Below are 26,189 nucleotides of genomic sequence, written 5' to 3'. Positions count from 1 at the left end.
CTTTTACATTTTGAGAGAAACCAATTGAGTCTAATAACAGATTAAATGCCATGTTGAGGCTGTCATTTTTAGCATCAACATGGATGTTAAAATCACCCACAATAATTATTTTATCTGAGCTGAGAACTAAATTAGATATAAAGTCTGAGAAATCGGACAGAAACTCTGTATAAGACGATAGATGATAACAAGTAAGACTGGTTTCTGAGTTTTACAGCTGGGGTGAACAAGGCTAAGCACTTCTTTCATTAATTAATAGGCTGGTGTGAAAAATTGCTGCCACACCGCCCCCTCGGCCTGTGCTTCGAGATTTCTGGCAGTTAGAATGACTCGGGGGTGTTGATTCATTTAAACTAACATAATCATCCTGCTGCAACCAGGTTTCTGTAAGGCAGAGTAAATCGATTTGTTGATCAATTATTAAGTCATGTACTAACAGAGACTTGGAGGAGAGAGACCTGATATTTAATAATCCACATTTCACTGTTTTACTCTGTGGTTCAGATGTGGATACTGTATTGTTCTTTCTTTGTAATTGTTTATGTTTAGTTTGTTTTTTGTCTTTTTGGGAGCTGACACAGTCTCTATGGAGATGGGTTTTTGGGGGGGTAGCAGGAGGAGAGAAGCTGCAGAGAGGCGTGTAAGACTGCAACTCTGCTTCCTGGTCCCAACTCTGGATAGTCATATTTTGGGGGGTTTAATAAATTTGTCCATATTTCTAGAAATGAGAGCTGCTCCATCCATCCTCCAGAAGGTTTGCCAATTATCTATGAAGCCCACATCGTTTCTGGGACACCACTCAGACAGCCAGCAATTTAAGGAGAACATGCGGCTAAACATGTCACTCCTGGTCTGATTGGGGAGGGGACCAGAGAAAACTACAGAGTCCGACATTGTTTTGGCAAAGTTGCACACCGATTCAATATTGATTTTAGTGACCTCCGATTGGCGTAACCGGGTGTCATTACTGCCGACGTGAACTATGATTTTACTGAATTTACGTTTACCCTTAGCCAGCAGTTTTAAATTTCCTTCAATGTCGCCTGCTCTGGCCCCTGGAAGACAATTGACTATGGTTGCCGGTGTCTCTAGCTTCACATGTCTGAGAACAGAATCACCAATTACCAGAGTTTGACCCCCGGCGGGTGTGTCACCGAGTGGGGAAAAACGGTTAGACACATGAACGGGTTGGTGGTGTACCTGGGGCTTCTGTTTAGGACTATGCTTCCTCCTCACCGTCACCCAGCCGCCCTCTTTCCCCAGCTGCTTGGGGTCTGCCAGGGAACAGCTAGCGGGGCCTACGCTATCTTCGGCTGCACCATCTACATGGGCCTGGCTAGCTACGGGTGAATGAAGGGTACGAAGCCGAGTCTCCAATTCAGTAATCCTGGCCACCAGAGCTGCAAATATGCTACATTTGTTACAGATATCATTACTGCTAAAGGAGGCCGAGGAGTAACTAAACATCTGACACAATGAGCAAGAAAGTGCAGGAGGGACAGGTGAAGTAGCCACGGTGCTAACGAGTCGGCTACGAGCTAAGCTAAGCTAGCGAAACAGTACAGAGACAGTGAGTGAATACTTTGGCTATAAATTAGGTAGTGAGTACACAGAAAGTGTGCTTCGGATGAAGCACGTGAAGATTATACTATGAATAAATAATGTATTTAAAAGTTTTTAATTAAATTGCTAAGCAGATAAGCTACTCAGAAACACCACTGTGTTTGAGCAGGAACAGGAAGTGATACTCTACCACAGAGCGAGCGAACACCAAGTGACAGCACCACCAAAATGATGACGTCCGAAGCCTCGCTGCCCGGCTGTACCACGTGACTGGTTCAGGAAGTGGTTCGAACTTTGCCGCGAGCTATGACAGCGATATAAACCCCTCAGACTTCAAAATGTTGGTGTTTGATGGAGAGTTGCGGTTAGTGAGAGTTTGGAGAGAGTTTGGAGACAGTGAGGAGAGAAAGTCAGGAGAGAATGGAGTCAGCTAAGAAGAAGAGGATGTCCTCCCCTGTGTGGGAACATTTTGATCTTATATCTCCCAACAAGGTATGTAAATTTCTGCAGAAGATGTATTTTCATAATACTGATGGTGCAATACAATTTATGTTAAGCTGTCTTTACTTTTGTACAAGGTGAAGTGTTTGCTATGTGCCAGGGAGCTGGGATATAACAACAACACCTCATCCATGCTTAGGCACTACAGAGCTTTGCATGAGAATAAGGGGAACACCGATTGTGGAGCAAGACCAGGTGAGCCATCAAATGCCATGATAATATAGCATGCAGTAATGTAACTAAATGATATAACAATATTCTACAACTGTAATAAGTTACGTGTGTGATATTTATATTTGTGCTTTGTTTTTATTGTCTTTCCTCAGGAGAACAATCTCAAATAGATGAAGCATCGTGATTGAGGACTCCCAGCCATTTAGCATTGTGGAGGACAAAGGATTTAAAAGATTTGTTAAATCATTAAATCCTAGTTATGTTCTCCCCACTAAAAAGGTAATAAAAGCAGTGAAAATTTAGTTTTTACAGAATAAAATGTGAACAGGCAGGACTGAGGCTCAAAGCCTCAGTGTGTAGCTACACTACACACTGCTTCACAGCCACATCGTACGTTTAAACAAAATGTTTTTTCTTTCCTTTAGGCCCTGAAAGTCGTGGTGGAGGCCAGGTACCAGGAGATGAAGAAAAAAGCTAAGGCCAGCATTGAGAAGGCAGCAGCTGTGAGTCTGACATCAGATATGTGGACCTCCATCAACACAGAGGCCTATTTTGCAGTCACCTGCCATTTTGTTGATGAGTCCAGCACATTAAACACCGTTGTTTTAGGAGTGCAATATTTTCCTACTGCACACAAATATTGCACAAGTGAAAGGCTCACTCATGACAGAATGGGCAATTACTGACAAAGTCACATGCCTAGTAACAGATGGGGCTGCCAATATGGGGGCTTGTGCAAGGGAGCTACGACTCAAACATGCCATATGCATAGCTCACACCCTGAACTTAGTGGTGAAGAAGGCCCTTGACCAGATCCCTGAGCTCTCTGACATTCGAGCCAAGTCCAGGAAGATCGTGGGATATTTCAGTAGCAGTACCACTGCAAAGGTAAGTTCTTAAGTGGCTTAATTAGTTTCTTTAATGCTACTTAAGTGTATAGTTCTGCTCCCTTGACAATCTAATGTATGCTTTTTTAATTGTATTTGTAAGGAGAGGCTTTCAGTGGTGCAGGAACTACTAAGGAAGCCTCAACTCAAACTAATACAGGAGGTGGAAACCTGCTGGAACAGCACTTATAATATGCTGCAAAGACTGTTTGAGCAAAGGGAGCCAGTGGGTGCTGCTTTGGCAAGTCTCACAACAGACATGACACCTATTTCATCTGAGGAATTTGGTATAATTTCAGAGTGAATAAAATAGAATAACCCTTTAATTGTCCCACAAGGAGAGATTTGGGTGTAACAGCAGCAAGAAAACACATATACAAACAATCAGTACACAAGACACAGAACAGAAACATACACAATTTTTACATATTTACATGAAGGACAATGGTTACCAAAAACTGAGTACCATACTGTTGTTAAATTAAATACAGATAAGAGGGAACCCTGGTTAAAGTGTGAATCGGTTGATAAAATAGTGCAAGATACAGCACTGATGTAAACATCTGTTTGTTGGGAGCAGTTCTGATTGTACAGTCTGACAGCTGCAGGGAGGAAGGACCTGTGGAAATGTGTGTCTGGTTGTCCTAGCACCATTAACGAAGCAACCACTGAGCTCTCTCAGGGAAAAAAAAAAAAAAAAAAAGACGAAATCCCCATCTTCTCTGGCTCAGAAGCTGAGGATGCTATTGAGAGAAGCTGGATAAAATACAAACCATGAGAATTATGTTCCTTGCGACACTGCTGGACCCAAGGTTCAGAAAACTCAGGTTTCTGTACCGCAAGAGCTAGCGAAGCAAAAAAAAAAAAAAAAAAAAAGACTGAAAGCAGGATGTGCTTCCGTAATGAGGGCCTCCACCACCTCTTCCTCCGCACCACCACCACAACCATCAACGTCACAAACTGTTGAGGCCGTTTCCCACGGTACTATTGTTATTGCATTTGAGTTGCATTTATATAAACTGATTGTTGGGATGTTCTTTGTATCTATTATTGTACGATCTACTGTACAATATAAAGCACCCAGAGGCAACTGTTGTTGTGATTTGGTGCTATATAAATAAAATTGGATTGAAAATTGAATTGTTAGTATCACATAAAAACTCTCCTTATTGTTTAGGTAACAACCTGTGGCGTCGCCTGGATGAAAGTGTCAGGCAGACAAAGACACAAAATGTGACAGTAGCCGCGAATATTGATCTCCAACGGTACATGATGGAGCCAAATATTGGAAGGCTGGAGGACCCCCTTAAATACTGGGAGAGACAAAAATATGTCTATCCTCACTTATATAAGTTAGCACTGACATACCTGTGTACCCCTGCCTCATCTGTGCCCTGTGAGAGAATGTTTTCAAAAGCAGGGGAAATATTGTCCCCCCCCCAAAAAAAAAATTAAAATAAAGATAAAGAATCGCCTACAACCTGCCACAGTGGAAAAACTGCCGTTTTTAAATAAAAACCAATGATGTGTCCCCTAAACACTAATCACTGTCCATACCTCAGTTACAAAAGCACAACCACTGTCCATACCCCAACCACACCTCACCTCACAGTAAATGATCATTTCCATTTTAAGCATTTCCAAATAATCATTTTCCATACTGCCAGTATAAATATACACAGTATACTGCCATCACTACAATATACATGTTTTACACACTCCTTTTGTTGTTGACATTTACAGGCTGTGTGCAAAATGCCACACTCTTCAAATTCATGCCAACTAATATATATATATATATATATTTTTTTTTTTTTTTACACATACAGTAGGTGTCCTACTAGAGCAAATGAAGCTTCAAGACGCTTTGCGCTGGGGTGAACCAGTTGGATGAAAAGCTTCAGTGCTTCATGAAGCTTCATCTGCCCATCACTAGCTGGACGGGCTCCTCGGGCCCTCCAGCTGCAGCAGATGCAGGGCCAGAGGCAATTGGGACCCCTGGCTGAGGGTGAAGATGAGTGACTGACTGAATGGGTGAAAGCACTGGGGCCTGAACTGATGACAAAGTTAATGATTCCTCTACCAGCTGAGCTACTGACTGGGCTATGGACTGTAACAAAGTTTGTAGTAAGTCTGGTTGTGGTAGTGACTGACGGGGCTGACGACTGAGCTACGGGTAGTGGGGCTGAAGACTGAACAGAGGGCGACTGTAGCTGAGGTAACAGTGGAGTTGGAGATGGTGGAGTTGGCTACAGGCTGAGCAGGGGACACTGGAAACTGAGCTGAAGGTGGCTGCTGGGCAGTGGAAACTGGCAAATGAGCTGAAGGTGGCTGCTGGGCAACGGAAACTGGCAAATGAGCTGAAGGTGGCTGCTGGGCAACGGAAACTGGCAAATGAGCTGAAGGTGGCTGCTGGGCAACGGAAACTGGCAAATGAGCTGAAGGTGGCTGCTGGGCAACGGAAACTGGCAAATGAGCTGAAGGTGGCTGCTGGGCAACGGAAACTGAGCTGAGGACTGAAACCCACCAGGTTCTTGTTTCTTCAGGCATCCAGAGGTGGCAACAGACACAAACTCAGCCTCTGGGGAGAATCTCCATCTCCGTGCAGCCTGACTGGGCAGACAGGTCCTCTAACTGCGTTGCAGTCCCCATGACTGCTGCCTCAACTAACACCACAGGTGAAGGTGGAGGTGTGATGGGGTGAGCATGGCGAGGGTGCACCTTCTTCTTTAAGGGTGGATCGAGTGATTTGGCAATAAATAATGACGGGAAAGGTTGGTGCCGAGAATACCAAGCAGCGAGGGCTTCCAAGAGGGCAGCTGAATTGTCCTTCCCCGGATCGCCCATGCTAAACAGTTCGAAGCTGAGCCACGGTGTCAGATCAATTATTATTTGTTTTAATCTTTATGTCCATAAAGCTGACAGTGGAGGTAGTTGACGACAAATAATGATCAAAAAACACTACCTCCAGTTGCCTCTTGAAGTGATCCACAGAGTGAAGTATGCACTGGCAATAATCCCTCAGCTGTGCGAGATACTCCTCCTCTGAGGCAAAACGTGAGTCCGCTGGATCCATTACTGGTTGCATCGTTCTGTCAGGGCTCTATGTGCGGGCAGGCAGAGATGAGGATTCAAGTGCAGGACTCTGAGATGGAAAAATTCAGCTTTTATTCAATTCAATTCAATTCAATTCAATTTTATTTATATAGCGCCAAATCACAACAAATGTCGCCTCAAGGCGCTTCATAGATACAGAGAAAAGCCCAACAATCATATGACCCCCTATGAGCAAGCACTTTGGCGACAGTGGGAAGGAAAAACTCCCTTTTAACAGGAAGAAACCTCCGGCAGAACCAGGCTCAGGGAGGGGCGGCCATCTGCTGCGACCGGTTGGGGTGAGAGAAGGAAGACAGGATAAAGACATGCTGTGGAAGAGAGACAGAGATTAATAACAGATACGATTCAATACAGAGAGGTCTGTTAATACATAGTGAGTGAGAAAGGTGACTGGAAAGGAAAAACTCAATGCATCATGGGAATCCCCCGGCAGCCTACATCTATTGCAGCATAACTAAGGGAGGATTCAGGGTCACCTGGTCCAGCCCTAACTATATGCTTTAGCAAAAAGGAAGGTTTTAAGCCTAATCTTAAAAGTAGAGATAGTGTCTGTCTCCTGAATCCAAACTGGAAGCTGGTTCCACAGAAGAGGGGCCTGAAAACTGAAGGCTCTCCCTCCCATTCTACTTTTAAATACTCTAGGAACAACAAGTAGGCCTGCAGAGCGAGAGCGAAGTGCTCTAATAGGGTGATATGGTACTACAAGGTCATTAAGATAAGATGGGGCATGATTATTTAAGACCTTGTATGTGAGGAGCAGGATTTTGAATTCAATTCTGGATTTAACAGGAAGCCAATGAAGGGAAGCCAAAACAGGAGAAATATGCTCTCTCTTTCTAGTCCCTGTCAGTACTCTTGCTGCAGCATTTTGGATTAACTGAAGGCTTTTCAGTGAGTTTTTTGGACATCCTGATAATAATGAATTGCAGTAGTCCAGCCTGGAAGTAATAAATGCATCAACTAGTTTTTCAGCGTCACTCTGAGACAGGATATTTCTAATTTTAGAGATGTTGCGCAAATGGAAGAACGCAGTCTTACATATTTGTTTAATACGTGCGTTGAAGGACATATCCTGGTCAAAAATGACTCCAAGGTTCCTCACAGTGTTACTGGAGGCCAAGGTAATGCCATCCAGAGTAAGAATCTGGTTAGATACCATATTTCTAAGCTTTTCAGCGCCGAGTACAATGACCTCAGTTTTATCTGAGTTAAGAAGCAGAAAGTTAGTGGCCATCCAAGTCTTTATGTCTTTAAGACATTCCTGCAGTTTAACTAATTGGTGTGTGTTATCTGGCTTCATGGACAGATAGAGCTGGGTGTCATCTGCATAGCAGTGAAAATGTATGCTATGTCTTCTAATGATGCTGCCTAGGGGTGCCATTGCTGGCACCAATACAAAAACCAAACCAAGAAGCCAAACAGGAACAGACAGGCAGGATCTGAGGGTACGACGCAACACTGAGCACAGGAAAACAGGGCTAATATACACAGGGTGGTAATCAGGGAATGGGCAACAGGAGGGAGACACAGCTGGGAGAAATTGGACTAATGAGACAGGAGGAGCAAAGCTGCACACAGTGACATAAGACAGGAACATGAAGCTTCAAAGTAAAACAGGAAACAAGACACACTTTACTAGGACACTGACTTGACAGAGTGAGACAGACTACACTGAACTAAACCTGCGATAATAACAAAATACAACCCAAACCTTAATCATAATGCAGAAACATACCAGAATAACTGAAACACAGATTCATCATAAAAACCAACAAAGCACCAGAGAAACATAAAGAACAATCCATCATTCAAAAATAAACCAAAACATAACAACTCAAAATACTGGGTCAAACTGACCCAGAACCGTGACAAAATTATGGGGAAATTTCAAACTATGCAGACTTACTGACCTATTTTAGACTTTCATTAAATGCGATATAGAAATACCAGATACCCTAATGACCACTACAAATTGTTTTGTACATGTGTTGGATCAACTCCTTATTAAAAAAAAATTCAAAATCAGGAGATATGTAAAAGATATGGATCAAGAAAGACAGAGACTGCTTATGGATAGTGCCCAGACATCTGTGTTATGTTCCCACATGGAGGCCTACGTAAATAGAAAGGAAGATAAGTATATGACATCATTGTTGCAGTCACTCAGCCTCATTTTTCAAGTATTTTCCATGACAAACACTCAAACACAGACACTCACATTCTCTTTCTTTCACAGCAAAACTATATGTTTGTTTGTGTACCTCCCTTTGTTTTGTCTTTCTGGTGCTGTGTATCATTTGAGTGTGACAAAAACAGACAATTAAACTTATGGCCTTAAATGCTAATTTGAAAGTGTTGGCTGAGCTTGCACCTGGTCACCTTGCCTTTTTTATTGGCATGGTTGGAGCTGACGACCTTTCTCCATCACTATCAAAGCTTTACTTGTTAATTTACTAAAGGACTTGGGAAAGCTGCCAGCAGCAGCTTGCCCTGCACGCTGGTCTCCCCTCAGTCTAATGTCAAAGCGTTACAGTGACTGATGCGTGAAATATTTCTTTGAGAGAGTACCAGATGTACTTCCCTCCACTGCCTGCAGGAGGAGCCATCCTCAGCCTCGTGCATCATGAAAGGTTCCTTAGACACTGACTCTAGGGCTGCTGCTCATTTACACTTTGAATATGATGCTTATTGGATACGTTTATGTTTTGAACTGATCTGTTTAAATAATGCATTTAGTGGTTATTGCATATGGCAACAGGCACACGCACATTAAAAATTGATTATATTTTCAGGATATAAAATGAGTTCAGAACCGAAGACAATTGATGAAAAAACATTATTTTATCACCGTTATATTGACGTTTTAAAATTTGCCAATGGATTAAAGGAACATATCTGAGATCCAAAGTTCCACTCAGATAAAGTAAGTATCATGAAATACTGCTAAGAAAATTCACTAATAGATTTGAACCTGCTTTGGTTGCATACAGTGCAACAAAATAGTACAACACTGCATTTAGTTAGGACTTAACTTTTATTTTCAAGTGGTGTAGCAACTGACACAAATGAGTAACAATATTTCTAAAAGCCCAAAGCTCAAACACCAGAAGCCCTGGGGCACCCTCCCTGGGCCTGGAGTTGCCTGGTAACCCTAGCCAGGCAACTGGCTGAACAGGGTGAACGTTTTTTCTTGGTCTTCCTCGCATGGGGGTCCCTTGAGTCGCTCTTTGGTACTCAGACTAGAGCCCTTGCTCCTCCACATCAAAAGGATGCATCCTAGGCGTCACCTGGGTGAGATATTCTGGGCATATTCCACTGGAAGGAGGCTCTGGGGCAGACCCAGGAAAAGCTGGAGAAATTATATCTCTTGGTTGGACTGGGAACGCCTTGGGGTTCCCCCGAATAAGCTGTAGGAGGTGGCTGGGGAAAGTGAGGTTCTATGCGTAGTGCTGCTGCCCCCTTGACCCGGCCCCGGATAAGTGGAAGAAGATGGATGGATTTCCTTTTCTTTTTAATATTGCTTATTGTTTTGATATTTCTGTATTTTATGTAATGTTTTTGTTTTTGATTCTCTTTTCATTCTCTCTGCGGCAAAAATAACTAACGAGACTCGTGATAACAATTATTACAAAATCATCTCAAATTGAGACACCACTGGTACCACACATGTATCTGTGCTGGCTGAAGATGGACCTATTGTGTCTGTGATTAGCACCATCAATGACAAGTCAGCACCTGCATCATTCTGTTTCACTGTTAGAAACCAGCTATCACACATTTTTCTTTCTTTGAATGTAATATCTTTTTGTTTACAGATTTGGCTGCGAGGGCCTCTCTCCAAGCACTGGAATCATTCTCAACAACCAGTCTGACTTCTGCAATAGAACTAATAGCATTTCTCCTGGTGAAGAGATCAGCAGGATGGTTTCTACATTTAATATTTATATCCAAATATAAGTAATCAGATGAGGAGGGCAGATTATCTCAAAACTAATACCACAAAGAGTTTAATTTTTTTCCTGAAATTATTTTCCTGACAGTTCCTGACATTTCTTTAAATAAAGTGTCAGCTTACCTGTCCACATAAGCCTTTCATAACTTTCTGACACATATTTCACAAAATAAAGGGTAATTAAGATGTTACTCAGTTTGGGAATAGTAATCTAGTAGGCCGCTCAGCCAGTTTCAATTGCTGTGAAGGAAAAAATCCACTTCACACTGATGATATTGTTACAGAAACACAAGAAAATGTTGGTAATAGCTTTGTAGCAAACTTCAAATACTCTCCATGCCAGTCTGTCCAATGCTAAAAATCAAATTGAAATGGATACTTGAGTTTCTTTTGCATGCTGTTGCTACTTACTGGTAGTAACTACAGTATTAGTATTAATATACAGTTTAAAGACTTGTAACAGCCAGGCTTTCATCATTTATTCATTGCTCATTGTTTGTATGCACGGTAAAAGGGACTTCTGAAGTTGTTCCTAGAGTGTGAACAACACCCCATATGAAAGTATTTAATCACTGATTTGTTTGTGAAATGTTGGTACATATGATTTACACATAGATTTGCATGTACATACTGCTTGTGAATGAGGTCCAGTCATTTCTTTTTTGTTTTTCTCACATGGATGAATCAAGATTGTAGTTTTGCCCTGTCCTGTTGAATTTCTCAGGGGAGCAGCCTCCCTCCTCTACGGCACCAGCTTTGCTGAGTCATATATATATATATATATATATATATATATATATATATATATATATATATTCTTTTTAATTAACAAAAACTGTTTGATACTAGGGCTGCCACGATTAGTCGACTAGTCACGATTATGTCGACTATCAAAATCGTCGACGACTGATTTAATAGTCGACGCGTCGTTTGAAGCTTTGTAAGATCCCAAAAGACGCAGGAATAAGTAGTAGGATTTAAGAGTGTAATAACAGACTGAAACAGAAGATGGCAGCACTGCATGTACAAGGATGCCAGCTGCCGTTAAACCCCGAAGAAGAAGAAGCTCTGTCCCAGAATTCATAGCGCAGCCCTGCTCAGTTTCCAACAATGGCGGCAGCTAGTTAGTTTTAATATTACTTATTATTCTTTCTGGGCCACAAAATAAATGTTTAACACATTTCCAGGCGAGAATGTAGCTGTGTAAACCTCAAATATCTGCTCAGTTTATCAAGACACCACATATTTTCAAAAGTGCTCCGACATTTTCGGAGACGTCTGTTACCCACTAGCTCGATAGCTAGCCGGGGGCTAGGCTCACTAGAGCCGTGAGAACACCGGACTCCCGGTAAATTGTTTTCAAACCCACCGCCGTCTTTCGCTACTCAGGTTAAACATGATATATAAGTCACTTAGATAACTTAAAAATGTTATTGTTTGGCTTTTTTCAGTATTTTATTTGTTCCTGAGTAAATCGGTTTGGCTGAGATTAAAGTTATAGTTTTTACACAGCTGAATAAACGTCAACCAGACAACTGATTATCAGAAGTGTGAGATGCTCGAGAATATACTCCGGTGTCCTGTTATATTTTAGATAGCAAGGAGTTTATTAAACTTCACCGAAACAATCTGCAAATTTAATTAAAATTTAATAAACTATCATCTTGTCTTTATTTTTAGTTAGCACATACACTTAAAGCTGTAAGCTAATGATAGTTATATAAGAGCAGGTGCTGCTGGTGCAATAAGCTGTAGTTGTATGTCCAATGGATGATGATCTGATTAGTGGACTAATCGCAAAAATAATCAGTGACTAGTCGACTATCAAAATAATCGTTTGTGGCAGCCCTATTCGATACTGTCAATCATGAAATTCTAATAAAAAAAATGGAAGGTATGGGTTTAGGGCAGTGTTGCCAACTCCTCAGTAAGGAAAATCGCTATTGCTAAATGACGTCATCACCTAATTTGCATAATTGGTCATGCTAATGTAATTGTAGCCTACGCTGCTGGAGAGAGAAATAACATCGTGGACGAGACATAAAGTGAGCAAAAAACGTCCTAAATGCATTTAGAATTTATTTAGAACTACAAATTAAATTTCTTTTAGCAATTATTGTTTTTTGTAATGTCACAATTCCAACCCTGCTCCTTTACCCGGGCTTGGACCGGCAAAAGTGACCCGAAATAGGCACTCTGGTGGAGTTACTTTGTGTGTGTGTGTGTTTATAAGTAGTTTTAAACCTGATCCACAAAACAGCATAAGAGTAAAAGAAGAACTGACTGCGTTACAGCACCCGCTGCTTGTTGAGAGTAAAAGCGATATGCGCTTTCACGTCTTTTTTTAGCGACTTTTTCTAGAAAAAAAAGTCGCTAGGGGGTCTGAAAACTCGCTAAATATAGCGACAAAGTCGCTAAGTTGGCAACACTGGTTTGGGGGAGTGGTTTTGGACTGATAAAAAGCTAGTGAATATGCAACAATATGTACAAATAAATGAATAGGAATCTAAATTGATGAATGTTGCTTGTGACATACCTCAAAGATCAGTATTAGGTCCAAAAGAATTCATGGAGTCTTTATTGTCATTCGCGTCACATGTTTACCTGAGGTGGAACGAAATTACGTGCACGTGGTCCCAGAGCGAAAGAAACAGAATAAAAAGAAAACAGAATAACAAGTAATAAGTATTACAAATAAATTAAGTGCAGCAACCTGAGTATTATAAATGCAAGCATTAAAGTAATACATATAAAATAAATAGAGTGCAACAACCTGAGTACCAGTATGGAGTATAGATATAGAAATGTAGGTATAAATACTTTAGCAGCAAATGGCATGATGTCTAGCATTGATAAAGTGACGATGTCAGTAGTGATTAGGTGCTACAATAACAGTTCTTGTCCATTATTGACTGAGAAGTCTCACAGTTTCTGGAATGAAGCTGTTTGTCAGTCTGGTGGTTTTGCATTTAATGCTCCTCAGCCTCCTGCCTGAGGGGCAGAAGGTTTATTATGTATATAAATGATATTTGCCAAATATTGAAGATTCTAAAGTTTGTAATATTTGCAGATGAAACAAATATATTTTGTTCAGGTGTGGAATTGCCACAGGTTTTGGAGGTGATCACACAGGAATTAAAGATATTAAAGAAGTGGTTTGATATAAATAAATTATCATTAAATCTAGATCAAAGCAAATTTATGTTATTTGGAAAACATAAGAAAAATATTGAAGTAGAAATATGTGTTGACAATGTCCATAATGACCACACCATCGTTGTTAGGGGGAAATTGGAAAGGGGGCGTTGCCGTTGTGCAGAAAGCACTGCACATATTATACTGTGCTTCACTACTACCATATATGAGCTATTGTGAAGTAATACACAAACAATAACGATAATGCAGAAAAGGGCCATTAGAATAATAAATAATACAGGGAACATACAAATGCACTCTTTATCAAAATGCATGAGATTCCAAGACTTGGTGAAGTTTAAAACAACGCAAATAATATATAAAGCAAGAAATAAAATTCTTCCAAAAGACATCTGTAAATCGTTTATAGAAAGAGAAGGGGGGTATAACTTAAGAGGGAAATGGAATTTAAAACTACAAAGTGCTAGAACAACGACAAAGTATGTCTATCTCAATAGCAGGAGTTAAATTACGGAACAGTCTAACAGAACAAATAAAAGAAAGTAACAACATAAACAAGTTTAAGATAAAATATAAAAAACAAATCTTAAACAAATATAAGAATGAAGAAAACGGGGTTAACCCAGGACAGTAATTGAAGTGATGTTTTGGTTTGTTTGTTTCATTATTTGTGAATCAAATTTACATATTCTGTCTTTATTTATATGAAGGAAATGATATTGTGATGTTTTTTCTTTGTTTTGCTGTTGTTCCATTTGTTTGTTTGTTTAATTTAAGACTAAAAGAAAATTAAATGAATGAGATGTAAAATTTGAGGGGGTAGGGGCAAATAAGTGTATACTTCTGCCTACTCCTTTTCAAACAAAAGAGTTGAATGATATTATGTAATGATGGTGAATGTACATGTTTGAAATAAAAATGAACTGAAGTGAAATAAATATGACCAGTCTTTGGATAAATAGTACTGCGACCACGTTTTGTGCTTCTCTCGTGCATCGATGAGGTGCAATCTCACAATTCAGTAAGTGCTGGATTAATGTTACTGCTGTTCACAAAATGATGTGATGATGAGGAGATGTGAGTTAATTTTGTGTGATAAGTGCCTTTGGAAACTGTTTTAAGGTTCTTTAATTCTGTTATTATCGATTGCATTAAGTTGTTATATACAAAGAGTGAGAGGTGTATGGTCACTAGTGTTGATTAAGTTGTTTTATAATATTAATGCAAAATGTGTTCACTGCCCTGTGCAGGTTGGTCTTTTTGTTGGAGTCTGAAATTGTGCGAGTGAGACCAGTAAATTCACCTGCAGCCAGGATTCAGGATCCCAGCTGCGATGCAGGAAGGTTTGCAGCCTACTTAGAAGTGACAGACGCGTTACTTCCTGACAGATAAGCTTATGAGATCTCAAAACAATACACTAACTGGGTAGTACTACTAACATTAACACTATCCACACACACTTCACACACCTGAACCGAAAAGACTGAAAAGAACTCTGAACTGAGTACACAGACTGACAAACATGGACTATTGGAATTTTCTCATTGTGAATTGTTGAATGACTACTTATGGTTTTGTTTAAATAAATGTTAACTGTTCTTTTAGCTGTGTCACTTGCTCCTTAGTCGATTTCTAGAGAACATAAACCCAAGATCCTAACTTCCTCTACATTCTGTAGTGGTAAAGTATCATGTGTTACAACTAGGTTTTTAGCGTCATGCTGAGACAGGATATTCCTCATTTCAGAGATATTGCACAAATGGAAGAAAGCAGTCCTACATGTTTGTTTAATATGTGCACTGAAGAACATATCCTGGTCAAAAATTACTCCAAAATTACTTTCCTGCAACCAGGAAAGAAATTACTAGCCAGGGAGACGTGGCTAGTCGTTGCTCCATTATTTATTCCAATTCAAACTTATGCAGTCTTTTGTTACTTTATAGTATTACAACTGTGTATTTACTTTTTCCAAAAATAGCTCACATGATGATGATGATGATGATGATGATGAAGCTTTATTTGTCACTTGCAGTTGCCTGCAGCAAAATTGGACCCCTTCCGACCATACATACATTACACAAACATCACATTGGGGAGACAGGTCAGAACAGGGAGCTTACAGAAAAACAGTGAAATGTACAACACAATAGGGGAGTGGAGGAGGAAAAAGAGAACTCTACTCAGACTGAGCTCCTGGTAGGGGATCAGTATGAGAACAGAAAACAAAAATTCCTCAGCACAAAAAGCACATGAATCTTCACACCGTAACACCATGAAAACACATGACAAGCAACAGGGATGGGTAAATGGGGTGAGAGGTCGCCGGTGTAGACAGCAGCATGATTCCACGCTGGCCCGGTCAATCGCCGTCTGCATCGGGTGGGTGCAACCATCGGAGGCGTTTGGAGGGGGGGGGGGGGGGTGTACATCTGCGTCAGTGTACGTGTGTGTGTGTGTCCTGTTCAACTTGAGAGAGAGTGTCCTTTTACCTGGTTAAGAAAAGTCAACAGTCCTGATCCAATGCAGGTGTCCTTGAAGGATAGGATCAGGGAGAATTTCTTGTTCAGGAGCCAAATGAGTGAAGGAGATGATTGTTTGGGTTAAAGTGAACAACTGCATGCAATTTCACAGTTGGTCTAATGTCCATCACTGGTCACTTGGTCTGTCAATTTCCCATTGCAGAGCCATGAGCTTCTCTAAGATCTTATCCATATTGCGTTCAATAAACACAGTGCGAGTACTCAGAGATTGCCCATCGTCAATCACGTCAGCGAGTCTTGTGGGACCGCTTTCTTTGTTCTTTGATAAGCCAGGTTCAAGCCAGCTCCGATCAGCCAGAACTCTGTTATCATGGTTCCGAATGGGTAGATCTCATTCAATGTCCTCTATTGAGAGTGTCGCCAGACACACGACGCAACCGATCATCGAGTATCCGGCAGCAAGGGGCTCTGCAGGGCAATCAGGATCTCCCGAGCCCAGGCTTCTCATCAAAAATAGGGTGTCAATTTCGTTAAGGGACCAGTTGATCAAATTCATAATTCTTTAGGTCTTAGAGAATGAGACTGAGAGACTCTCTGAGGGTTAGAAAGTTACACGAGAATACACAAGGACATGAGAAGCCAAGCAGGAAAGATAAGAGAAGGGAGAGGGAAAAGATGCAACTGCTTCCGTCAAGAGCGAGATAGGATTTCACATATTCTCAATACATGTTCCGTTATCAGATAGACAAAGAGAATCAACATATTCCACTGTCATAGACAAAGCCAATTTTCTTATGAAACTCGCTTCAAAATGAATGCTAAAAAGATAAATCCATGAATTTCGAAAGATTCCGAAAGAACGGTGTAATCACTACCATCTTGATATGTGCACTGAATTTAAGTAAATACTTTATGGCAGAAAACAAACAACTAAAACAACACACGATAAAGGTGGAGCTGATCAGTAACATTACAGAACGTTGAATTTACTAGACTAAACAATGTTTCTGTGCTTCCAGTTTCTGACCTTAATAACTAATCTTTGCAATATATCGGGTGTGACTGCTTTTATTTTCTATTTCTGGTACAGTACCTGCCTGCAAGCAGGAAAGAAATGATAAGGCAGGGAGTACATGTAACATTATGAGAAAACAGTGCTGAGCATGCTTCTGACTACTAACAACAGGCCGAACCATGGTCTCACACTGCCACCTACTGGTACAAAAATGGAGCATCAGCTACAAATATCCCAGACTAGTTACCAGGTCTATAGTTAAAACTAGTTAATTTAGAGGATTTTCAAAAGAAAATATCACTTACATTTAAACTAAAATAGCTTAAATATAAGTTAATTCACATAAATGGGTTAGTGGCTATCACACATACACATTCATACTGTTGCTCTTTGATTAGATAACTCTATGGCTGTTGTATCAACCATTTTATCTGATCCTATGGGTCCTTGTATTATTGTGGTTGGCCAACATTATGGACAACTTTATGAACTGATTTAAGCCAACATTTACGACCCCAAATGGGATGATGAAACCTTAATTGTCTATTTATTCTCGTGAATTCTGGATATGACAACACACAATCTCATTTTAGCTGGAGGTACAAGCTGTGTGCTCTCTAACCTAGAAAGAAGCTCTAATAAGGACACTCGTCCAGGGCATGCTCCGACAATATTCCTGTCCACAAAATGTTCTATTGGATAAATTCATTTGTCACTGATAAATGTCCTCTTCCACTTATTGAAACTTGCAATTATCAATCTATTGTTATTTCAGATCATACCCCATATTGAGGAGATGGGGGTTGGATGCCTCACTGCCCTCCGCCTCTGGCAGTGGCCCTTTCTACTAAGGAGGCAAGAGTTCTGCATGTCCTGGTGACCCTCCACCTGTTTCACAGGTGGGTGCAGCCTGATCTATCTAGTGAAAGTCTAGAGTCTAGACAGACCAGACCAGCTCAACCACACAGACACTTCCTACCTGATTTGAGGACAAAAGCAGAGTATGCAATATGTGGGAGAAGCTTGAACCGAAAGTGACTAAAAATTGTCAAGGCTGAGCAGGACTCAAGCGCAGACTACGAATCACAATAAACAGTTTTTTTTATTTTATTTACATGACACAGAGTGCACTATATACAAGTGGGGAGAATGGGTCCAGCGAATCCACAGGTCCATGGAGGGTCTCCACAGGCTCACTGCAACTGCCACACTCACGAACAGGGTCTCAAGGCGGGGCACGGAAAATCTATATACAAGGACAAAATGTTGAATGCCAAGCAAAGCACAAAGAGAAATCAAAATATTTCCACAGCTAGAATTGCACTAACAAATGTTACACAACAGTCCACTGCCTTCAGAAGTGGCTGGTAAACAGGATGATGAACCTCAGGTGAGAAATTGCTTGCAGGTGTGAGGACAGCAACCGGGAGATCATGATTAGCTCCGCCCAGGCATCGCGTTGTGAGCAGGGAAGCGAGAAAGAAAGAGAGAAACAAAAATAAATAAATATACATGTAGCGTCACTGGAACATGACAGTAATATTTCCGTTTGATCAACCATCTCAACAAGTTCAATTACTTTCTTTTCAAGCTGCTTACACTACATTGACTTATGTTTTTACACAATCTCAGAAGAGGAGAGCCACTGAGGGAACGCCTTCCGCCCTCCGACGTCTCCACCGTGACCTCCACTTCTGAGAGGAATTGCCTACAGATCAAGTATGGAGTGTGCCTGAATGGACATCAGAACTCCAAGGTTGGGCCCAGTGTTGAGGGTTTTCCCAAAGGAGAGGGCCCGGCGGGCGGTGCCTCACAGCCCTCCGCCTCTGGGAGTGGCCCCTTTCTACTAAGGAGGCAAGAAGTGGCCAGGAGTCTGTCAGCGAGTTCTGCATGTCCTGGTGACCCTCCACCTGTTTCACAGGTGGGTGCAGCCTGATCTATCTAGTGAAAGTCTAGACAGACCAGACCAGCTCAACCACACAGACACTTCCTACCTGATTTGAGGACAAAAGCAGAGTATGCAATATGTGGGACTGGGACACACACACACACACACACACACACACACACACACACACACCCACCCACCCACCAGGGGAAAGGGACAGAAGAAATGGCAAAAGTGAGAATATCTCTCACACACACACACCACAGAGGCAAGCCCACTGGCTGTCACAACACAGAAAACCATTCGCACCTATCGGCAATTTAGACTCTTCGATTACCTATTGCCACTAACTGCAGGTCGTTGGACTGTGGCAGGAAGCCGGAGTACAAGGAAAGAACCCACGCAAAAACAGGAAGAACAACAAAGTATTGATCCTTGACATGCAATTGAAAACAGCACTTTCCCACTAACTGCCTAACCAAAATCTACTTAACTGAAGCCTAGTCTTCATGCAGTTACTTACAGTGGGTACTTATGCACTAAAAACCGCCAGAAAGACAAAGGCAACTGCACAAACAGCGACCCCCTCAATTCTGGGGACGTGCTCCCGAGACAACTGCTCTAACCGTGTTCACCGCAACAAAAATTCCATCAATGTTTCTCAAGAGAGAAACACTCCTTCAACCTAACAGGGAAAGCACTGATTTTAACCCATGCATATTCAGTAATCAACACAGCGCATGCTGTAGGACACACAAAGTTCACACAAGACACCAACAGTAAACTTAAGTCTATAGCAAAACATCAGTGATTTCCCCAACTTGTGCCTTAAGTGCTCTTGTCAGCTTAAGTGGATCTATTTTCTTCACACCCTCTTCCTCAAACCTGACAATTACATTCATACTCGCATTTGTTCCTTCTTCATTACCTTCACTGTCAGTCCCTTCCGTACTACCCTGACTTCTCTTTTTCCTCTTCCTTTCACTAGCTCTGCGCCTCTTCCCCCCCTTTCCCACTTTTTCCCACTCATTCTCGTCACCCTGACCGCCAATCTCTTCCTCTTCACTACCATCCATACTATTCCACTCACTCCTCCCGCTCTCCATTGGTGTCAACCCCGGTCTATGAGAAGAAGTCTGCAGGAGACCGTTACCGGACCTGTACAGGCCTTCGGCCGACTCTCCTACTTACCTCACTCACACACCAAACCACCAACCAAACACACCTTATACCCAATCCACACTAACTACAACAGCTATGCTGCAACCCCAGCAGCGTCCCGGCATGAAGGCTCTGCTCGTTTCCCTCCTGAGGGACTCTCTGCTGACTGGTAAACAAAAGATGCTCTCTGGCCGTCCTCTCTCAAACCTCAGCTGGTTTAGTCAAGGTGTCTTTATATACACTGGGACTGGCCTTCTCAGGTGTGCTGCATCTATAACTGGGTCAGCTCCACCTACCTGCAAGAAACAGCTAACAGAAAAAGCAAAACACAAGGCCGGCCCACTGGCCGTCACAACGCAGAAAACCATTCGCACCTGTCGGCAATTTAGACTCTTCCATTACCTATTGCCACTAACTGCAGGTCGTTGGACTGTGGCAGGAAGCCGGAGTACAAGGAAAGAACCCACGCAAAAACAGGAAGAACATGCAAACTCCACACAGAGTGACGGTAGAGCTGAACTCAAGACCTTCTTCCTGTGCGGTAACGGTGCTAACCACTGTGCCGCCCGCGTGTGAGCAACCGTCTCCCAAAAATTTATACAAGTTCAATTACTTTCTTTTCAAGCTGCTTACACTACATTGACTTATGTTTTTACACAATCTCAGAAGAGGAGAGCCACTGAGGGAACGCCTTCCACCCTCCGACGCCTCCACCGTGACCTCCACTTCTGAGAGGAATTGCCTACAGATCAAGTATGGAGTGTGCCTCACACGTTCTTTCTCAATGCTCAGCTTGTCTCTTTCCATTTGTAAGAGTAACAACTCCTTTTGCTGCTCAAAAGACAAAGCAACTGTAGTCGAGACCACAGACTGATCAACATCAGCCACTAAAGTCTTCATTTTACCTGGCAACACGCCTTTCTTTACTAATGCAGCCTGTAACACTCCTTTAACCTCATCTTTCAACTCTTTATCCCCAACATCGACATCATAATGTTCAACAAGTTTCAACAGCTCTTCTTTAGTACAACTATTCAAGAGTTCCTCCGATGGAGACTGAACAAAAGCATCAACTGTAGCCATAACAAAGTATTGATCCTTGACATGCAATTGAAAACAGCACTTTCCCACTAACTGCCTAACCAAAATCTACTTAACTGAAGCCTAGTCTTCATGCAGTTACTTACAGTGGGTACTTATGCACTAAAAACCGCCAGAAAGACAAAGGCAACTGCACAAACAGCGACCCCCTCAATTCTGGGGACGTGCTCCCGAGACAACTGCTCTAACCGTGTTCACCGCAACAAAAATTCCATCAATGTTTCTCAAGAGAGAAACACTCCTTCAACCTAAAAGGGAAAGCACTGATTTTAACCCATGCATATTCAATAATCAACACAGCGCATGCTGTAGGACACACAAAGTTCACACAAGACAGCACACCAACAGTAAACTTAAGTCTATAGCAAAACATCGGTGATTTCCCCAACTTGTGCCTTAAGTGCTCTTGTCAGCTTAAGTGGATCTATTTTCTTCACACCCTCTTCCTCAAACCTGACAATTACATTCATACTCGCATTTGTTCCTTCTTCATTACCTTCACTGTCAGTCCCTTCCGTACTACCCTCACTTCTCTTTTTCCTCTTCCTTTCACTAGCTCTGCGCCTCTTCCCCCCCTTTCCCACTTTTTCCCACTCATTCTCGTCACCCTGACCGCCAATCTCTTCCTCTTCACTACCATCCATACTATTCCACTCACTCCTCCCGCTCTCCATTGGTGCCAACCCCGGTCTATGAGAAGAAGTCTGCAGGAGACCGTTACCGGACCTGTACAGGCCTTCGGCCGACTCTCCTACTTACCTCACTCACACACCAAACCACCAACCAAACACACCTTATACCCAATCCATATCCATATCCGTATGGGATATCACTTTAATCATGCCTTTAAGGCAGATGACGTGTGATGACACGCGCACGGCCCCGCCTGCACATATAGCCGCTGTCATCACAGTCATCCCTCTGTTCGATAGCCGCTCTTCACCGAGCCAAACTGCTCAGTGGGGCCACCTTGTGTTGTACCTCATTCCTCTCCTTCAGGGAACAGAAGTTATAGACATAACTATTCGTTCCCTTTCAGTCGATTCACTCGGTACAACACATAAGTATGGGACATATATACACGCCTCGCAGAGCAAACACTGAACCGGAATCGGACCACCACATCCTAGTGAGTGGTAGACCCAGCAGAAAGGACAGCATGAGCCACCGAAGGGGCTGTAACGTCCAACCGATAAAACCGCACAAAAGTGTGCGGTGATGCCCAACTAGCTGCCGCACAAATATCAGCTACAGGCACCCCTTTAAAAAGAGCCCATGAGGTTGCCATCCCCCTGGTGGAATGAGCTCTCACCCCGTGGGGCAAAGCAAGACCACTGGTGCCGTATGCCAGTGAGATAGCTTCTATAATCCAGTGGGACAGCCTCTGTTTCGACAGAGCTCTACCTCTATTTGGATTAGCAAAGCAGACAAACAGCTGGTCACATAAACGCACATTCTGAGTGTGCTCAATGTAGGTGCGTAGCACACGCACTGGACAAAGAGAATGCATCCTCCTCTGCTCCTCAGATGCAAAAGGAGGGGAGCAAAAACTCAGCAACTCAAACTCCATTGAGCTAGAAGATGCAGGCATGATCTTGGGAAAATAGGCAGCATTTGGACGCAATACGACCTTGTGGCCATCAGAAGAAAACTGTGTGCAGGAGGGATGCTGGGGGCCCGAGGGTGGGCCTTTGCTCCAGGCCGACTGGCGTGGAGCTCGGGCCGGAGGATGTGCTCTCGCTGGCGGCACACCCACTTCAGCAGTGGGCGCCGGTCTCTTGCCAGTCGGCAGAGGAGCGGCGGGCCTGTGAGAGCTAGCTGCGGGCTTGGGCTGACGTCTGGGGATGATGTCGCGCAGAGCTTCCATCTGCTTCTCCCTCAGATTGAATCTAGCCTGAATGGCTTCAAGTGAATGTCCGAATAACCCAGCCGCAGACACTGGTGCGTCCAGATATACAGCCCTGTCCCTATCCGGGACGTCAGAGAGGGTCAGCCACAGGTGCCTCTGCGCCACTACTGTCGAAGCCATCCCTCTGCGCAGGGAGAGCGCTGCACAGCGAGACGCACGGAGGATGTAATCTGTGGCGACTCTGACCTCGTTAAGAAGAGGTGCCAGCGGGCTGTCATCAGGAACCAGTGATCCGAACTCCGCCAGGCACATTGCCTGGTACGTCTGGAGCATGGTGACAGAGCTCATGGCAGGAGCAGTGCTGGCCTGAGCTCTATAAATCTTCTCCAGCTGCGAAACAAAGAATCTGCAGTGCTTGGACGGCAGAGTTGCGGGGCCGCCGACACCATGGTTATGGGATGGGGCCAGATAAGCAGCCAGAGACGGCTCCATAGGGGGTGGGTTAGCTAAGCCAGCCCCCTCGGCGCCGTCCAATTCCATGTACTGTCCATAGCCGGGCACAGTGACGCGGGTAGACAGAGGTTTGTCCCATGATGCTGTTAGCTCGCAGACAAAGTCTGGGAACATGGGAAGGCAGTTTTTGGCCGTTGCGGGCTCCGGTGGGAGGAAAAACCCCACGAACCGCGACGGCTTCTGAGCTGGCGGAGGAGAGGGCCAGTCCACCTGCAGCTTCTCAGCAGCACGGCGAAACAGGGAGAAAAGAGAGGTGTCATCGTGGCCGACTGGCGCAGCAGCGGCGGTACATTGGGCCGACAATGAGCTCTCCTGCTCATCCTCCGACAAACCATGGATGTCCAGGCCGATGTCCAGCACGTCATCATCGTCCTGGGGAGAGCTGGCGGGCTTCAACCCAGGCTGAAGCCCGTCAGCGCTCCTGCATGGTTCCAGCTCGTCATCGGCTAATCCGTCAACATATTCCATGTGGTCAGCCCAGCTAATTGCGGGGACATCGACCGGAAAATCCTCGTCCTCAGACGAAGCCGGGGCTCCAGACTCGGAAAGGAGAGGGTCATTCCGTGCGACAGCCGAACGTCCCAGCACTTTTTCCACAAACGTCACCCGTCTTTCCAGGGTCGAGCGCCGGAGCTGGCGACAAAACACACAGGCTTCGGGCTCCTTCAATGCTCTCCTAGCATGGACGATCCCCAGGCAGACAGGGCAGGCATCGTGCTGGTCGCTGTCGTGCAAAGAGAAACCGCATCCCTGAGGACAGGGGCGAACAGAAGATTTCTGCTTTGCTCGCTTCGGTTTGGAGTCCATTCCAAAAAACAAAGCAAAACGCTGCACGGGAAAACTTGAAATTAGCGCTCCGCAGGCAGCCTACACACCAACTGCGCGGTGAAAGCTAACACCAACAGGGGCAGTTAAGCTAAGTTCAAGTCGGCAGACAACGGAGCTAACTAGCAGCAGCAAGCTAGCCCAACTCAGCAGAGGTGTTCTCAGCGAGGTGAAGAGCGTAAGAACTGAGGGATGACTGTGATGACAGCGGCAATATGTGCAGGCGGGGCCGTGCACGTGTCATCACACGTCATCTGACTTAAAGGCGTGATTAAAGGTTTCTTCAGCCAGGACACGCGAGGGCGTGATATCCCATACTTATGTGTTGTACCGAGTGAATCGACTGAAAGGGAACAGCACTTTCCCACTAACTGCCTAACCAAAATCTACTTAACTAAAGCCTAGTCTTCATGCAGTTACTTACAGTGGGTACTTATGCACTAAAAACCGCCAGAAAGACAAAGGCAACTGCACAAACAGCGACCCCCTCAATTCTGGGGACGTGCTCCCGAGACAACTGCTCTAACCGTGTTCACCGCAACAAAAATTCCATCAATGTTTCTCAAGAGAGAAACACTCCTTCAACCTAACAGGGAAAGCACTGATTTTAACCCATGCATATTCAATAATCAACACAGCGCATGCTGTAGGACACACAAAGTTCACACAAGACAGCACACCAACAGTAAACTTAAGTCTATAGCAAAGCATCAGTGATTTCCCCAACTTGTGCCTTAAGTGCTCTTGTCAGCTTAAGTGGATCTATTTTCTTCACACCCTCTTCCTCAAACCTGACAATTACATTCATACTCGCATTTGTTCCTTCTTCATTACCTTCACTGTCAGTCCCTTCCGTACTACCCTCACTTCTCTTTTTCCTCTTCCTTTCACTAGCTCTGCGCCTCTTCCCCCCCTTTCCCACTTTTTCACACTCATTCTCGTCACCCTGACCGCCAATCTCTTCCTCTTCACTACCATCCATACTATTCCACTCACTCCTCCCGCTCTCCATTGGTGCCAACCCCGGTCTATGAGAAGAAGTCTGCAGGAGACCGTTACCGGACCTGTACAGGCCTTCGGCCGACTCTCCTACTTACCTCACTCACACACCAAACCACCAACCAAACACACCTTATACCCAATCCACACTAACTACAACAGCTATGCTGCAACCCCAGCAGCGTCCCGGCATGAAGGCTCAGCTCGTTTCCCTCCTGAGGGACTCTCTGCTGACTGGTAAACAAAAGATGCTCTCTGGCCGTCCTCTCTCAAACCTCAGCTGGTTTAACACAGAAAACCATTCGCACCTGTCGGCAATTTAGACTCTTCCATTACCTATTGCCACTAACTGCAGGTCGTTGGACTGTGGCAGGAAGCCGGAGTACAAGGAAAGAACCCACGCAAAAACAGGAAGAACATGCAAACTCCACACAGAGCGACGGTAGAGCTGAACTCAAGACCTTCTTCCTGTGCGGTAACGGTGCTAACCACTGTGCCGCCCGCGTGTGAGCAACCGTCTCCCAAAAATTTATACAAGTTCAATGACTTTCTTTTCAAGCTGCTTACACTACATTGACTTATGTTTTTACACAATCTCAGAAGAGGAGAGCCACTGAGGGAACGCCTTCCGCCCTCCGACGCCTCCACCGTGACCTCCACTTCTGAGAGGAATTGCCTACAGATCAAGTATGGAGCGTGCCTCACACGTTCTTTCTCAATGCTCAGCTTGTCTCTTTCCATTTGTAAGAGTAACAACTCCTTTTGCTGCTCAAAAGACAAAGCAACTGTAGTCGAGACCACAGACTGATCAACATCAGCCACTAAAGTCTTCATTTTACCTGGCAACACGCCTTTCTTTACTAATGCAGCCTGTAACACTCCTTTAACCTCATCTTTCAACTCTTTATCCCCAACATCGACATCATAATGTTCAACAAGTTTCAACAGCTCTTCTTTAGTACAACTATTCAAGAGTTCCTCCGATGGAGACTGAACAAAAGCATCAAC

The 26,189-nt window shown here is 43.6% G+C and overlaps 1 protein-coding gene and 1 long non-coding RNA gene across 2 annotated transcripts in view; both read right to left on the bottom strand.

Moving 5' to 3' along the window:
• Window positions 1-562: 562 nt before the first annotated feature.
• LOC146507340 (uncharacterized) lies at window positions 563-2,773 on the bottom strand. Its single transcript, XM_085180883.1, has 2 exons — window positions 2,753-2,773; window positions 563-1,548 (listed from the first exon to the last, which is right to left on the bottom strand). The coding sequence occupies exons 1-2, from the start codon at window positions 2,771-2,773 to the stop codon at window positions 682-684; spliced, it is 888 nt and encodes a 295-aa protein (XP_085037009.1). The 3' UTR covers window positions 563-681.
• An 11,659-nt stretch (window positions 2,774-14,432) lies between these two features.
• LOC146507337 (uncharacterized) overlaps window positions 14,433-26,189 on the bottom strand; it is a 153,371-nt gene continuing 141,614 nt past the window's right edge. The window contains exons 2-3 of the long non-coding RNA XR_014877290.1: window positions 18,174-18,286; window positions 14,433-18,091 (exon numbers count right to left, since the gene is read on the bottom strand). This is a non-coding gene — a long non-coding RNA (uncharacterized LOC146507337). The remainder of the gene's footprint in view (window positions 18,092-18,173; window positions 18,287-26,189) is intronic.

This window comes from Neolamprologus multifasciatus, chromosome 12 (genome assembly GCF_963576455.1).
Source record: "Neolamprologus multifasciatus chromosome 12, fNeoMul1.2, whole genome shotgun sequence".
NCBI classification, from domain to species: Eukaryota; Metazoa; Chordata; class Actinopteri; order Cichliformes; family Cichlidae; genus Neolamprologus; species Neolamprologus multifasciatus.
The sequence above is the reverse complement of the archived record's forward strand: the minus strand, read 5'-3'. Positions and strand labels throughout refer to the sequence as shown.

Coding starts and splice junctions, on each gene's coding strand:
- LOC146507340 (XM_085180883.1), bottom strand. CDS start 2,773: ATGGAGGTCCACATATCTGAT. Junction 1,549..2,752: donor TGGAGGTCCACATATCTGAT/GTCAGACTCACA, acceptor CTGTTTCGCTAG/CTTAGCTTAGCTCGTAGCCG.